The 15844-nt window shown below is 39.9% G+C and overlaps 1 protein-coding gene across 2 annotated transcripts in view; it reads left to right on the top strand.

Moving 5' to 3' along the window:
• The window catches only part of cdkal1 (CDK5 regulatory subunit associated protein 1-like 1), a 204867-nt gene that overhangs the window by 59233 nt on the left and 129790 nt on the right, over positions 1-15844 (top strand). For both annotated transcript variants that reach the window (XM_046399649.1, XM_046399650.1), the window contains exons 5-7: positions 2722-2818; positions 6778-6826; positions 11598-11718. In XM_046399649.1, coding sequence (XP_046255605.1) covers positions 2722-2818; positions 6778-6826; positions 11598-11718 — 267 coding nt within the window. The remainder of the gene's footprint in view (positions 1-2721; positions 2819-6777; positions 6827-11597; positions 11719-15844) is intronic.

Here is a 15844-nt window from a genome sequence, read left to right as displayed (position 1 = left end):
TCTCCATTTCCTTCATTCCTCCACTCATCTCTCACTGATTTTATCTTTCATCTATCCTCCCCTTCCTCAATCACACGATAGTGTAAGCTGGCTTTGAATTGAGTTGTCTGCCTTCGCCCTTCTTTCTCCATCTCCTCGCGCTGCTCATTCAGACACCCCCTCCACCTCCATACTTCCTCTCTTTGTTTTGTTGAAGAATACAAACATGAATTAAAACACAACTGACAGTTTGCATCCAGTTTCATTGCTCCTCCTCTGTCCTCCACCCACTATTCCTTTCTCCCTTAGATGTAACCCCCCCCCCACACACACACACACGTCCTTCCTCTCTTGCTCCAGCTGTCAGGAGGCTTCATTATTAAAGATTCATGCAGGAGTCTGGGCAGCTCTTGCAAAAGCGTTTGTCAGACAGACCGAGTGTCTCAAATCTCACTGTCACTAACTGGAGATGACACAAAGACTCACATAAAGATCCAAATGCACACACACATACACACACACGCTCACTCTCTCCATGTGTTTTGCTGTGCTGCCCTTTTTATTTCAAATCATCTTGAATATGGGACTCTTAGTGTCTCATTTCTAAGAAGTCATTGTAAAATATCTTATCAGTGCTTACTCTCTTGCCAGTGGCCATTTCACAACATGCTTAACTGTTCCCGATTGTTGTAAATATCCACCATGGTCTCTATAAATCTGCGGTTTTGGCTCGGTTGTGTTTTTTTGTCCTTAGATGTCATTGTGACAGGTTTTGGCCCAAAAACAGACTCATGAATTTCACGTTTCATGTCTTCCATCATGTTTTCAGATTCTTTTGTCAGATAAGAGCTGCAGTGTTTCACCATCATACTTTGCACAGTCATCTGACACTGTTTCCTCTCACTCTCTCTGCGGTCCTTCCACATGTATACACATGGATGGCTGTAATGTATTTTACAATGACTGAACCTTCATACAGAACACATTTTACTAATTAGACTTATTATGTGTATTATTTTGTCTGGGCCCAAGGGGTTTATATAGTCAGATTGACTTCTCATAGTCAGATGCAATGTTAACTTCGCACAAAATTCTCAACTATATAGTGGTGGCTTTGAGTTGTTCTGCTGTGCTCATGCTTATACACCACCCTTCTCTTTTGTAAATTCCGAACTCTTTGCAAGCTTTCACTGGCATATTAGAGAACCAAAGCTGTCTCTTTTTATGACATGACACACTACTAATTAAGTACAGGACATTAGTTAACATAAAAAAAGAAAGAAAACATTTAAAGGCGGATAATTGGTCCTCATTAGTATGTCCATTTTTGAGATGATTTGAGTTGAATTGCAAAGACGTGGCAGACAGCCTTCTTCATTGGCTTTCATTTTCTCCTGAACCTCCTCTCTTCCACAACTCGGTAAAGATTTACTTAGCATTCACTTTGCCTTCCAGTTCAATTTACAACCCCACAAAACATTACAGTGAACAAAGCGTTAAATTCTAGGGTTTGTGCTGATCAGTAATTGCATTGTTAGTTGAACAAACCTAATACAAATGATTTATGAGACATGGTGATGAGCAAGACAACCATATAAATTAGACAGTCGATCAGCACACAAGTAGTCTGGTGTGTAGCAAAACAGAATTAATGGTTTTCATCTCCAAAATTCAGGAAAAATCTTCCATCTTCTGTTTGACATAACTGACATAATAAGAGACCAAATGTGCACCATGGGTATTACCTGATAGTGCTGCTGGATCCAGAACCCTCTCCATGGCCCTGCCTGGATCCTGCTGCTCCTGCTCTGCACTGTTCTCTCTGTCCTCCCTGTCTCTCCTCTCTCCCTCTCCTGTCTGGTTCTTTCTCAGTGTAGGGTTTTGCCTTGGGACCTGTTTCTCTCTGATTCTCTTCTTTTTTTGAATGCGTCTTGAGATAACTCTGTTATGAATTGGCACTTTAAATAAAATTGAATTGAATTGAATTTACCTTGAATAAGTTCTTCTCTCTTTTCTTGTGGACATTTTGGAATAGCTCTCATGCCACCAGGAAAAACAAAAAAAAGTCCTTGTATTTGGAAACTTTCACAGACAGACAGACAGCATGGTTTTGCCATCATTACTGACAAACAATACCTTCTACTTGATATGTAACCAACTGGCTCTGTGCCTTGTGAAACTGTGAGCAGCACACTCATTTCCTCTTAATACAAATAACAGCAAATTCACTCAGCCTCTCCTGATGAATATTGGTTCTTAGATATTTTTATGTTTGATAGAAGATGCAGACAGGCTCAGTCATTGGAGGCTATTGTATGTGTGTATGTGTGTTTGCTTCTCATCCCTTTCATTAAGGGCTTAGAAAAAAAATATATTTTCAAGTACCATGTGTGTGTATCTGACAATAACACATTGAAATATCTTTGAAAGTGTCTTGCTTGTAAATTTAGAGTATGTCAGCTTTAGAACCATTGTAATGTAGTTTCCATATAACATGCACACACATGGTCACACTGCAAAGTGTGTAATGCATTTGTCATAATGTGGCCAATTCAGAACTGCTTGAATTTAAGGTTAGTCTAAAGTTGAGAGATAACAGTGTGCTGCTGTGGTGCCAGCTCTCTGTTTGTGCCATTATTTCTCACTCGGTTTGAATCAGAATTTTGCAACAAGTGCAAAAATGCCAATATATATTAATATTGATGTCCTCCTCCATCTCTGTCTTTGCTTGTGTTTGTACAGAAAAGCCCAGGACCAGCATAAAAAGGTGGTAGTAGCAGGTTGTGTTCCCCAGGCCCAGCCACGGATGGACTACCTCAAAGGACTCAGCATCATTGGGGTATGTAAATGTTTTTATGTGTGTGTACGTTGAATTACTTATATGAAAGGGTTCATCTCAGTGATACAGGGATATGTTCATGCACCATATCTTTGTCTTTAGTTGTTTTTCATGAAGAACCTTTGAGAGAGAGAGAGAGACACACACACACACACACACACACACACACGCACACAGATACAGATGGTTTGACCTGTCATTCACCTGGCTGCCAACCTGCTGTGTCTGTTCTATTCTGGCCTCCCCACCGCTTGGTGGATCAATAGACCTCCCCAGGAGATTAGACCAAGACTACTGAAATGAACATGGTGGGAAGTAGGAGGCCAATATGATGGAAGGAGAGAGAAAAGTATTGTTGGATGGGGTGGTTGTTGAAATGAAGGAAGGGAGGTGTAGTGTATTTGAAAGATAAGGGCCAAAATGCAAGGTAAGAAAAGAAGTGGATAAGCAACATGACAGTGAGGGAAATAGCATTTGCCTCATCGTCATCATAATTAACTCAAATCAGCTTTAATTTTTGGGTGGTAAGTATCTGCTAGCTTTGCACCATGTTTGGGAGTGATGTTCTCCTTCTTTTTCCTGGCTCCTGGCAGTTGAAAATGGATGGATGTTGCTTGTGGACAGCAATTTTCAAATAGTGCCACAGGTTCTTCAGGAACTGGACTCGGCTCCTTACTTCCAGTAAAGGGAAATCTTAATGCCTCAGCATACCGCTATGCTTCCAATTTTGTGGCAGTTTGGGGAAGCTCCTTTCCTATTCCAACACGTCTTTGCCCCAGTGCACAAGTAAGGTCCATAAAGACGTGGCTCGATGAGTTCGGTGTGGAAGAATTTGACTGGCCTACACAGAACCCTGACTTCAAGCCATCCAACACCTTTGGGATGAACTGGAACGGAGATTGTGAGCCAGACCTTTTCATCCAACATCAGCGCCTGACCTCACAAATGCTCTGCTGCATGAATGGGCAAAAATTCCCACAGAAACACTCCAGCAACACTCCACATCCTGTGGAAAGCCTCCCCAGAAGAGTGGAAGCTGTTATGGCTGCAAAGCTGTCTGTGTATTGAGAATGCAGTGTCACTAAAGTCCCTGTTGGTGTAATGATAAGATGGCCCAATACTTTGGTCTATATAGTGTACTTCTCTGGAGATGGTGTTTGTTGAGGCATGAGCAGTTAGGTTTGTGCCACACATAGCATATTCTGGCCACATCTCTTTCTTTCTCTCTAAACTGCTCAGAGTTACCTTCTTTGAGGGTGGCCTTGGACAATCTCTTTCTTCAGTTCTTGTAATCAGAGAGTGAAGTGAGAGAGCAGAGGATTAGCGACAGGGTGGGAACTTGTATCATATATGTATGCATTGTTTTTTCGCTTCGTACTCACAGAGAACCAAGCTTTGCCTTCTAAATCACCACAGAAAACCTTGATCTTAATTTCACATAATGCTGAATTAATTTTCTCATATAGAATAAGACTGCATCGTTGAAAAAAAGATTAAATGAAATGGTAGGATATCCAATGTTGATGACTACCACTGTCTTAAAATAATGGAGAGGGGGGTCTCACATGTTACGTTAAATATCCCTTTGCCATAAATAATGTAATTCAGTTTAAGTAAACATGCTGTGTGTAACATAATTACATTTAAATTAAGTGCCGTGTATGTATAATATAATTACATTCAGATAAACAGGTTTGTACATGTAATAGCCTTCAGGGGTGGAGGAACAAACATCTGGGAAGTTTACCACTGTAGGTCCTTTCATTTTCATGAGTAGATTCAGAATCAGAATCAGAATTCCTTTATTAATCCCTGGAGGGAAATTCTTGAATCCCTGGAGGGAAATTCTTGAAATTGGATTGGATTATGCCTTGACACACACACACACACACACACACACACACACACACACACACACACACACACACACACACACACACACACGCACGCACACAGAAAGTGATGGACATATGCACAAGCAGCCACACAAACCCAGACAGAGACTTGAGTATGTGCACACTCTCCTTGTGCATCCCTGGTACTTACAATCAACCACACAATAATGGTGACAGTTGGTGGGTTATGCAAATTAAATGCAAATGACCAGTTTTGAATTTGTATGTAGTGATTGCACTAACGGCTAGATAAGGGGTGTAGTAAAAAAAAAAAAAAAATGAAGAAGTGCTTCCTGTTGAATTCATTCAGTTTAATCGACCTGTGTGTCAGCTTTTATGTGTGTTCCTGTTTTGTTTCCACGTCTGAAGCAGCTGTAAAGTGAATAGCAGTGTATTGTGTGTAGGGTACACAGGCAGTCACGCGAGCCTACAGTGTTTCCCATCTCCACACTAGACATGTCAAATCCTGTATCTGAGATGCATCACGCACACACACAGCTCTGGACAGGTATTCAGAGGATTATAGTGAGTAAGCGATGTTGTAAACATGACAGGCATGTGCATCTTCTCGACATACAGTTAGTCAGTATGTGTGCCTTGGATGCACTGCATTAGTGAATAATATGATCCCAGTTTATCTCTTTTTTTAATCTTATAGTCTGTTACTTACAAATCATATGCACTTCACGTAGTTTCACGTTGTTAAGTGTATAATGTTACACAAGCTGTCATAAAAAGTGAGAACAATTTTTCACTTTTTCAATGAGAGAGCCTGGAGCTTAAGTGTGAGTATATGTATGCTTCGGTAGAACAGACTGTCTGCTCAAACCATACAGGACCTAAATGCCCCTTTTGGCAACAATTTTACTTGTTAATGGAAGATTAAGTATTTATATTTACATATTTAGATTTTAATGTATTTTAACATTTGACCAGAATGAATAACAAAATAATCTGATCCTTTTTTTCTAAAACTAAATTATTTTCAGCATATAAATTTTTATTTTTACTCAAGACAGCCGGTTGTAAAAAGCAGAATTTGATAAGAACTAGAAGTGAAAAGTGAGATCTGACTTCATCTTTAACATGTAAACATCACCTGACCCCTGCTGTGAGTGGGGACACCTGCTGCAGCACTGAATGAACCCAGATTGCCTGGCCATTAGAAGGAAAAGGTTTTATCTCAGTGTGTAATGCATGCATATAATGCTGCCTGCAAGGCACAGTGTGCATCTACGTGAGTGTGTTTGAATTAAGGGCTACTGTTGCTAATGGTCCTGGAGGTATTCAGAGCGGATGCCTAGGGCTACAGCATAGACGTCCAAGAATAAAGAGCGTGAGCGAATTAGAGGTGGAAGGGATGCTGGGAGGAATGAAAGGAGAAATAATGTTCGGAGAAATTATTTTTTTTCAGTTCCCAGTAATTTTATGTATTGCTCTCTCCGTTCATCCCACTCAGCCTTTTGCCCTCATTCACTCTCCTTCCTTTCCTCTCCAGATGATTAGTAGAAGACGATGGTAATATTTGAGGTGTTCTTAGTAGAATGTTCTGGCTCTTTTACTATCCAGCTCAACCTCCCAACAATCTGCTTTCACCTATTTTCCTTAATACAAAACTGCAAATATGCAGGATTTTCTGTAACATCTGTTGCTTGATCATACAGAGATTCTGTTTATTCCTGTCTGTATAATTATCTGCCCCCTTTTTTCTTTTTTTTCTGTCTCTTGGTCCTCTTCCATGAAATCCTAGTGCCAGACTGTGTCTCAGTCAATACTTATTGGTGTTAGTATAATTTGTATTTCAGCCACATAGACACCTAGTGGCATTTAGGAAATCTATATCATTTAATCCTGGCTGGAGAAAACTTGGTGTGATTGTTTTCTTTTTGTACTTGTTCTGTCTGTGCGCATACTGCATGTTGCGTATGTGTATGCACGTCTTGTTTAAATGTGGATCAGTATATGTGTGTTTATGGGTTGTCAATAGCTGGTGTTTGTTTGACTGTGTGGACTTTGGTTCGTCAGCATCAATAAACTTTTCCCTTGTGTCTGTCTGTATTTCAGGTCCAACAGATTGATCGAGTGGTGGAAGTGGTGGACGAGGCAGTTAAAGGTATTTTAACACAAAGCTTATTAAGGGATGAAATAATGAGAGTCCTTTTATCGTTGGAACAGGAAACAGAGTTTTTCATCCTCAACTCTGTGTATGAATGATTTTCAGTAAAAGAGCCTGTCGACTCACAGACAGAATACAAGGGCTAACAATGACTTGATTGTCAGGGGTAAGAATTTATCACTTTCCTGTTGGAGAGCACATAAACAAATAATGATGGCTTTGAGTTACTCTGTCTGCACTCTTAACATTTTAAAACATTTGATTCTGAGTAAGTGTTGCCAATAATGCCAGGTACCAGCCAGAGCATATTAGTTTAAAGAATCATCTGTTCTCATGTACAGGAGTAGGTTCTTTGTGTTAAGATTATATTCAAGAGCAGAGTAACTGAATTAATTGTGTTCTCCGATTAAAAATTTCCAGAAACAACGTGCATACAAACCCAATTTTTGATGTCTTTTGCTCAGTGGTTTAATGGCTCAGATTGACGTTTGGGATTTAAAAGGCAAAATGATCAGTGCTGCCGTCAGACCCTATCTGTCTTGCTGTTTGAGTAGCTTGTTAAGTGGTCCTCTCCATCTGAGAAGATCACTGACAGCGAGACAGACTCACATGGCAGTGATTAGGTCATCCATTTAAACTGTTAGTGAACCACTGCACTTAACTGTTTAATGAAGGTCAAGCAGAGTTTATAGTGTACGAGTGTCCAGTCAAGCTTTCATACACCCCCAGCTGTTCTCTAATAAAGAACAGATTGAGTTTACACTGTGGTTGTGTGTATGTGTGTGTGCGCGTGCACATGCTGTGAGTAACTACTTTGCACTGCAGGCCTCACTCTAATGAAGGACAGCTGAACTGAGGCTTAATTTTACAATGTGTCATCAACCCTAAATCGTCTGGCTACACATACACATACTCACATTCACACACTGTGACTTTCATTGTCCCTTTCTTTTCTGTGATCAGCTCATTCTTTCCCTTTTCTTCCTTTTCACTCTACCTACCTTTCCTCAGCATCTTTTGATCTCTTTTCCTCCTTTCTTCCACCTCCCACTGCCTGCTCACTGCCCTGTTCCATCCCTTCTGCCTTCCTTTCCTTCTTTCCCCCCTTCACCCCCTTCCATAGAAACTAATTTCCCCAGTATCATTATAGTTCTTTATGACCTCGTATAAACTGAGAGCTGTTATTTCTGCTCGGAGGCCCGGGCATAAACCCTTAAGCTAGGGGATTTAACTTTGGTAATGGCTACTAAAATACCTACTTCAATGGACTTCTAATGGACGCAGTTCTTGTCTGCACCAAAATTGCAGGTCTGTTTTCCACATGACAAGCGTGGTTCTGGAGGTGTGAGAGTTCTATTCAGGTTGGATCCAGACTCAAATATAACTTAACCGTTACTTCATAAGGATACATGGGTCCCATAAAAGTGCTTTTAATTATAGTCTGCGTCTGCCAAACATAAAGCTCAGGTTACTACCTGCTGTAAAGGGCAGGGCATTTTTATCTTTTAGTTATCTCAGCTTGGGTTGCTGAGCATGCACACGGTACTTAACATTTATGCAGTCATGTACATTACAACTGCCCAGTCTTGTGGTACTTGACACTGTGCAGCGTCAGTGATTTGGTGTGTAGTGTTGTTATTTTTTTTAGTTATTTATTTGTTTATTTATTTTGTGTCAAGCTTGCTTCTTAAAATGAGTTATTTTTTGACTGTGCCAGATGTTGACTTGGTAGTAAGTTTCAAGCCCACTGGCAGATCCATAAAAAACTGACACCCATGGATGACCATTTTTTTGCAAAGGCTCCTTGTCAGATTTTACAAAAACACACAGCAGTTGGTTATTTGAGGACTAAAATACAGGCAACATCTACATACAAGTACAAAGTGACTCGGATTCCCACTTAAATCTGATCCTCGCTGCATTAATAAATAACTGCTGTACCTCATTTTTTATAGGGCTGTTTTGATGTCTTTGTTTCTTTATTGGCTTCCTAATATTGATCTTCTCTTACTGAGATGATAGCCTTGGATGATACCGTTTCACCTGATATTATTTTATCTTTTAGAAATGGTTTAGATTTAGTGTGTGTGGAGAGAGAGAGAGAGACATTCTGAAACAGGAGGCACCAAAGGTTAGACAGGCTAATGTATCTACTTAGCTACAGATCAGAGGCTATATGGCATCCACATAACCTCATGATCCTTATTTCACCAGGATAAACAAACTGATTGCATGTGTCAGTGCTGAAAAAATAAAGCAGAAGTACAAAGATGTGGCTGAATAGAAAATGACAGACAAGAATGAGGCGCAGCGAAGAGCGGGTACAAAGAGATGAGTTAAAGCATTCATATATATTTCAAGTCATTTGAAGATATTCTGATGTTTTTTAACACCCAGTGACCTCCCATCTGGGAGTGACAAAAGCAAGTTCTATAGAGGGGTTTGTCATTGTCAAGCATCAAAGCTTCATCCATGGCTCTTTAAGGGAAGTGCTCTTTTGAAATGTTTGGTTTAAGGCACAGCGTAGAATTGCTAAGTGATGTATTTGATGTGCATCTTAGACATTTTCTATCAAAACAGATTCAATTGACATTTGGTAAGAAATTAAACTGCTTTTTCAAAGACAGTCATACATAACTAATAACCTGTTAGACCGAGAAGATAACCGACAAGCATTACACCTCCCTCCCCTTGTCCTCTTCATCCGCCACCTTTGTGCCTCTGTTCGAATGCTCCCCAATCCCCCCATCCTGTTTGCTGCCTTGCAATCAAACCAGAGAGCACAACAAGATCCACCACTTATGAGATATCAGACACAGGTCAACAGGTCAGCCTTTTAGCTCCCCACCTCTCTGATCCAAACATCCATCTGACCATCCTGTACATCTTTCATCTGTGATGTATTTTTTTTTCTATCATCATCCAACCATCCATCTATCTGCCTTTCCATCCATCAACCTTAACCTTCCCTCCCTCCTTTTGTTTAGCATGTTATAATGGGCCGTTACAAGTGGATAGAAGGATTAATGTCAGTTTGTATTTATGAAGCAGAGAAAAGAACAAAGGAGAGAGAGATTGGGAAAAACTCGGGAGGGAAAAAGGCAGTCAGTAACTAGAAAATGTCGTATAGGGGGATGTGTGGGTCTGTGTCTATGTGACTTTTCCCATCACGGCAGTTGGCCTCTCTAAACTCTGTAATTGAGATGACAAATAGGGCAGCATTCTTAGGTTTTCTTCGGCAACTCAAGTTAGCTATTTTATCTCTTGCTTCCCATTCATGGTCCCCTAGGCCCTGAAATTGAATTTGGCCTTGGGTGCACTTCTAGAGTAATTCCATACTGGTAGTGAGATTATTTCTTTAGGTGTTTTTGGCAGTCATACTGACAGGGGTCCTCTGCAGTTTTAGAGTCCAACAAGAGCATGTTTGGAATAACAATTTCCAAGTTTTATATGAAGGGACATAATTTAGGAAATAAATGTGAAAATCTGGCATCATGCTGGTAATTGTTTTCTACTGACTTTATTCATGCACTTAGATTGCAAAATGTTTAAGGGTTGAAATGGACCACTCAGTGTTTTCAATTGTAGTGATCAGTATAATGACGGTTCAAAAAAGACAGCTAATTGCTAATGCTTTTCAAAGAAAGGAATGGAGCTGAATGAGTTTAACTTTAGTCCTCAACAGATGGAGCAACGGTTACGGAGGGAAGAATATTTGAGCAAGCATGAATTTTAAATCCATTTGTCATGACCGAAAGTGACTACACAGACAGCTAGCTAGAAGAAAGCATGGCCGAATGTGCTCCAAGTCCCAGCTGTTTTCCACGGGGGAAGTTTTCTAATTTCCTCTCTTGTACTGGGATATTACGACTGGTCACGCCTCACCGATTGGCTCTTTGTCCTCCTCTGGGGCAGATTGTCATTTTTATCTACCAATTGATAGCCATGCTTCCTGCCCTGAGCCCACCCTCCCAGGAGACCCATGTAAAGCGGATGAAAACAGGAAGACAATTCCATCCCTCAGCGCCTCCATCTCACACACCTTCTAGCTGGTAGCCTGTTAGATGGTTGGAGAGTACTGCATCCCATTTGTGCACACCAAAGGCTAGACAGCACTGGCTATTAGCTATTGGAGTCAGTGATGGATTTTCATTTGTTTGTGTGGCACTGTGATATCTGCTAAGTGATACTAGTCACAGAGTTGTTACTGTGTGCACTTGTTCAAGGATCTGAGTGAAATAGCCCTCCCTTTATCCTACTTGTCATTCTTCATTTATTCATTTTCTATTAACTGTCAGTGGAATTTACTTTAGTAAGAACATCATGTTCTTGCCCTACTTGCCACTTTGTGATTTCTTATTCATTCTTAATTGATTTAAAGTGAACCTGATGCCTAGGGTTGGCAAATCATGCCATGCCATTGTTGATTTCGGTCTCCTGTGACGATACATTTACTGCATTGCTCCTGCTCTGACGTGCTGCTCTGCCCGTTCACGTGTTGTGTTCACACTAAAATCAGACTGAATAGATGATGGCTAAACCGTCTGTCTGGCTGTCTGTGGTTCTGCAGTCTGGTAATTAGTGGCTATACAGCGACTTTTTCTGTGATGTAATGTATAATGTGGAATGCAATATAACATGCATATATCTGTATATATCTGCACACCTGTGTACATGTAGGTCTGGAGGTTAGCATATGTCACATGTGCAACAAGTAAACTACAGGGAAAATGTTGACACTGGTAGTTGATCTTTTTATTTTTTTCAGGCCACTCTGTTCGTCTGTTGGGTCAGAAGAAAGATGGAAGTCGGAGGCTCGGAGGAGCTAGACTGGACCTGCCCAAGATCAGGAAGAACCCACTGATTGAAATCATCTCTATTAACACTGGGTAGGATGCAGACACACAAACAGGGAACTTGACTGATCTCCATCCTTTTTCACAAATTATAAATAAAATATTAAGATTTAACTGAATTAATGGATTAACAGATTTTCCGTCTGCACAGCCATTAAGGTTTATGGTGTGTGTGTGTGTATGTTCTCTCTTTGGGCAGCCACTTAAACAAAGCCTCTTTGTGTTTATATTTTTATCACTTTCAAATGTGTGTGTAGTATGATGTTTGTACATGTGCATTTAGTGCGACTTGTTTTTTTTTTAATGTGACTTTAACCCAACATGTGTTTAGCTTTTTTCCTCTGCCTATTTTTAACTTATATTGTGAAAGCAGGGGAAAGAACAGACATATAGTACATTGTACATACACAGTTAGCCCTCCTTTCTTCATCACTGTTTTCCATCATGACGTTTTTAATTTAAAGTGAGAATACTGTTTTGTTTTGTGTGTGCTTTGGTTATATTTTACCATAAACACTAATGTCAGCAAAGAATATTTTATAGTGTGGATAGAATAATAACTATGCGTATTGTGTTGTAGCTAAATGGCATAGTGGGATGGATGGGCAGGCAGTGTGGTGATGCAAAAGCACAGACACCCTCACTCATGTGCACACCCACATTTTTATGGGCTAATTTCATGTTGTTTACAGATCTGTGGGTCTCCCTATCTACGTGCAGTATTCTCAGTAGGCTAGTTAAAAGGGTTACGACAGGCTAATTCCAGTGTGCAGGGCCTCCAATGATGATAATCCATCAATCACCCTCCTGCACGCCCTCGATGCCTTTACACTAATGGCTTCACTCACAAACCGAGGAAGTAAATAACTTAGACACAGCACTAGTGTTCAATGAGACTAGAGATTTCTTGGTTTAAATAAATACTTTTTTGTTCTCACACTAATTTGTTCAAGTCCTTCGACTTTCAAACTGGTTGTCAAGTAAACAACCCTAAAGTTGTAGACATTACATGAACAGTAATACTTCATGTCTTTGTTTAAACCTTTTGTTTGTTCCTTTCAGAAAGGGGGTTTTAACATTTTACTGGAATTTCCAAAAGTGTATTTGAACCTTCTGCGCGACCATTGTTGTCCGTCTAACGTGGTGACATATTAGTTATTGCTGTTTTCTTAGAAGAAAAGGCATTCTTATGATGGGATGGTGATGCAGTGGACCCGTTATGATGCTGTGTTATGACAACATAATCAGACTTCAGCATTGCCACAATAAATGTCATTTGTTTACGTTTTTGTGTTTGTTATCAGGGGGCCTCGGTCTGTAAGAACACGGTAGAATAAAAACCATAGTGGAATTCTTATCATAAGCAAAACTGTTGCTCTCACATTATTTTTTAATCTGCCTTACATATTTAAAGCCTTATCATAAACCCTTGAGTGCTTTCCTGAAAAGTCGACTGTGTCTTACATGTTTATTCCTTACTTCTGATTAAAGCTTCTTAGAGTTCACATCATCTAATACAAACTGGAACTTGTTGTCAACACCAAAAGAAAATGCAGTCCTTTTCTACAACTGCCACAGTTCAGTTTGGCCAGCGCTTGGCCAGTTTTTTTTTCTTTTTTCTTTTTGATAATAGCTGATAGATGGATCTCAGTATCACTCACTATCAAATCACAGCTAGAGTGTGAATATCTGTGTGTCTTGTTGCGTGTGCTTGTATACCTGCCTGTGTGTTGATTTCTGTATCTTTGTGATTTTGCTAGCCGTCCAGCCTGGATATGGGCATTTTTGCCTGTGTCCAAGTTTTTGTGTGTGCAGATGTCAGTCCCTTGCCAGCCTCCCTACAGCAGGGGGCCTGTATCTGATCCAGATGAACTCTGTGTTGTTTTTTAGAAGGGTTAGGCTGGCTACAAATAAATCCCCTTGTTTTTACTCTTTTAACTGGAACTCTTTAGGAGGCCGGGGGATTACCCGAATATGTTGACTGGGTGATTCAGCTGTTGACAAATGTCTCCCAAACAACACTGGTTTTACTCAAATCCCAAGCTTAATGTGTGCTTTTGCATGATTTGGTTGCATGTTGGTGTCATTGTTTTCTTAACGTGTGTGTGTGTGTGCTTGCGCTTCGGAGAAGACGGAAAATGTGCTCTTTTTGTGTTCTGTTTTTAACATGATCTGTTTTAAATATCGCTTTGAGGTAGTAATGACATCAGTGGTGACATTTGTCAGCTGATGAAACAGAGGGATCTTTGTCTGCCGCACAGACACACATATGCACAACATCAGTTACATTTGTTCTCCAAACTGCGTCAGGAGAACATTTAAAACTATTAATTGGTTGTTTGCGTGTGGCCTTCAATGTCCCCGGTTTGTGGGTTGCGTTCATTTAAGGTTTTTGTGGTCAAACCAAATGTCAAGTTGATGTCATTCTACAGGATGGAGTGCTTTACAAGAAGTTACCTGCGGGTCCTTGAATCTTGAATCCTGAATAATCTTAGAGCATAAAAATCTGGAATGTAGTTAATATTTGCTTTTTCTGACTGTAGAATAAGAAAACATACCAAAGATGAACAAGCTAAATCGATGACATGTTAGAATGCTGATGAGAGCATTTGGCTCAAACAGCCTCACAGAGCAGCTGGCATGTCTGCAGACTATTTCTCTTGTTGTAGTGTTAACAGTGCTTTCTCAAATGAATTATAATGTCACCAGTCATGTTGCTGATTTCATTGATGTTCAATCTGGTAGATCCACGCTAAAAATCAGAACAGGATTCATTTTAAACTATAAAATTGTCAAAAGCCAGCGACCAAGAGGTCCAGGTCACTGGGCACTTCTGTGGACGGTGGCGAAATCTTGAGACGGGGTGAAACAATAGTCACATTGCTGTCTCTCGTGTAACTCTGTATGTATTTATATAGAACAAAACCTTAACTCCTTAACCTAGTTTGCCTTTTTTGACTGATAAGGATTCATATTCTTAAACATAGGCCTTTTTACTCACTTTAAAATACACTACAGAGTAATTTTATTCTGGGTCTGACTGCTGAACCTACTGTACCCCAGCCCCTTCACTAAATTAGTGCAAGTCCTCACAACAGCCTGCCATGAAGTTTCACCTGGGACTACCTATAAAAATTTAATTTCCTGTTTAAATTGAATCACAATATTAGTTTCATTAAGTTGCATATTAATTCATTTGTACCCATCAAATCCAAATTAGGCAGCCCCCCCCACCCCACCCACCCAGTTAATTTTATCCCCATCAGAAAATAAATTCAGCGTAGTCCAGCTAGTCCTCAAATGCCCTCTGGCTTTGTATTAAAGGAACATTTTCAGGTTTCTCCAGGGCCATTAACACTTTTTGTGTCATCTTTACTCGGCATGTTAATGAGCCCTGATTGTTTCTTTGAAAAGCAGCATGATGTGACGGTTGCATTGTTAATATCAACTTATATTCTGTTGTGTTTTTGTAGTTTCAGTATAACTCATTCAATCTCTAGGAGACATAGTGAATATTATTGACATATTATGAATGTAAAGGACAAATTTTGAAGGATCAGTATATACTGGATTTCAGGATACTCCAGTTATAGAATAGCAAATGTTTCCTTCAGTGCAGTTGTTTCTGAATAATTCAAAATTTGATTCTTATTCAGTGAAACAAAATTACTCATGTCTGTGGCATCATTTTTTAATATCATGGTGACAGTTTAATAAATCCAATCTCAAATATTACTTACTAAATAATCTCCACAGCGTTTTATTTTTTTTCAGTCCAATGCAAAACAGCACAATAACTCCGTCATACCATGGACCTTGAGTCTCAGGGACCTTAACCGGCTTTTAAAGACAAAGTTAAGGTTAACTTATAAATGAGGAGAGTAAAAGAAATACTGAAAAAATGCACACAGTTGGTGCTTTTCAACATGGGATTGTATCTGATGTGGTTCCACTGAACTCCACCCTAATCGTGCTTCTGTTGTTGACTCCAGCAGCTGACGTTGGGCTTTTGCTCTTTAATTGGCTTACGTTCCAGTCACCAGCATTTAGTTTTGCATTGTTACTTGTTATTTCTTCCACAGCTTCTTTATGCAAACAGATAAGCCTGAGGGCAGTGTTCATTTGTCATGCAACCTCCTACTGGAAAAAGACTTCAAGA

This window comes from Scatophagus argus, chromosome 9, assembly GCF_020382885.2.
Source record: "Scatophagus argus isolate fScaArg1 chromosome 9, fScaArg1.pri, whole genome shotgun sequence".
Lineage (NCBI taxonomy): Eukaryota > Metazoa > Chordata > Actinopteri > Scatophagidae > Scatophagus > Scatophagus argus.
This window is presented reverse-complemented; position numbering and strand designations above follow the sequence as displayed.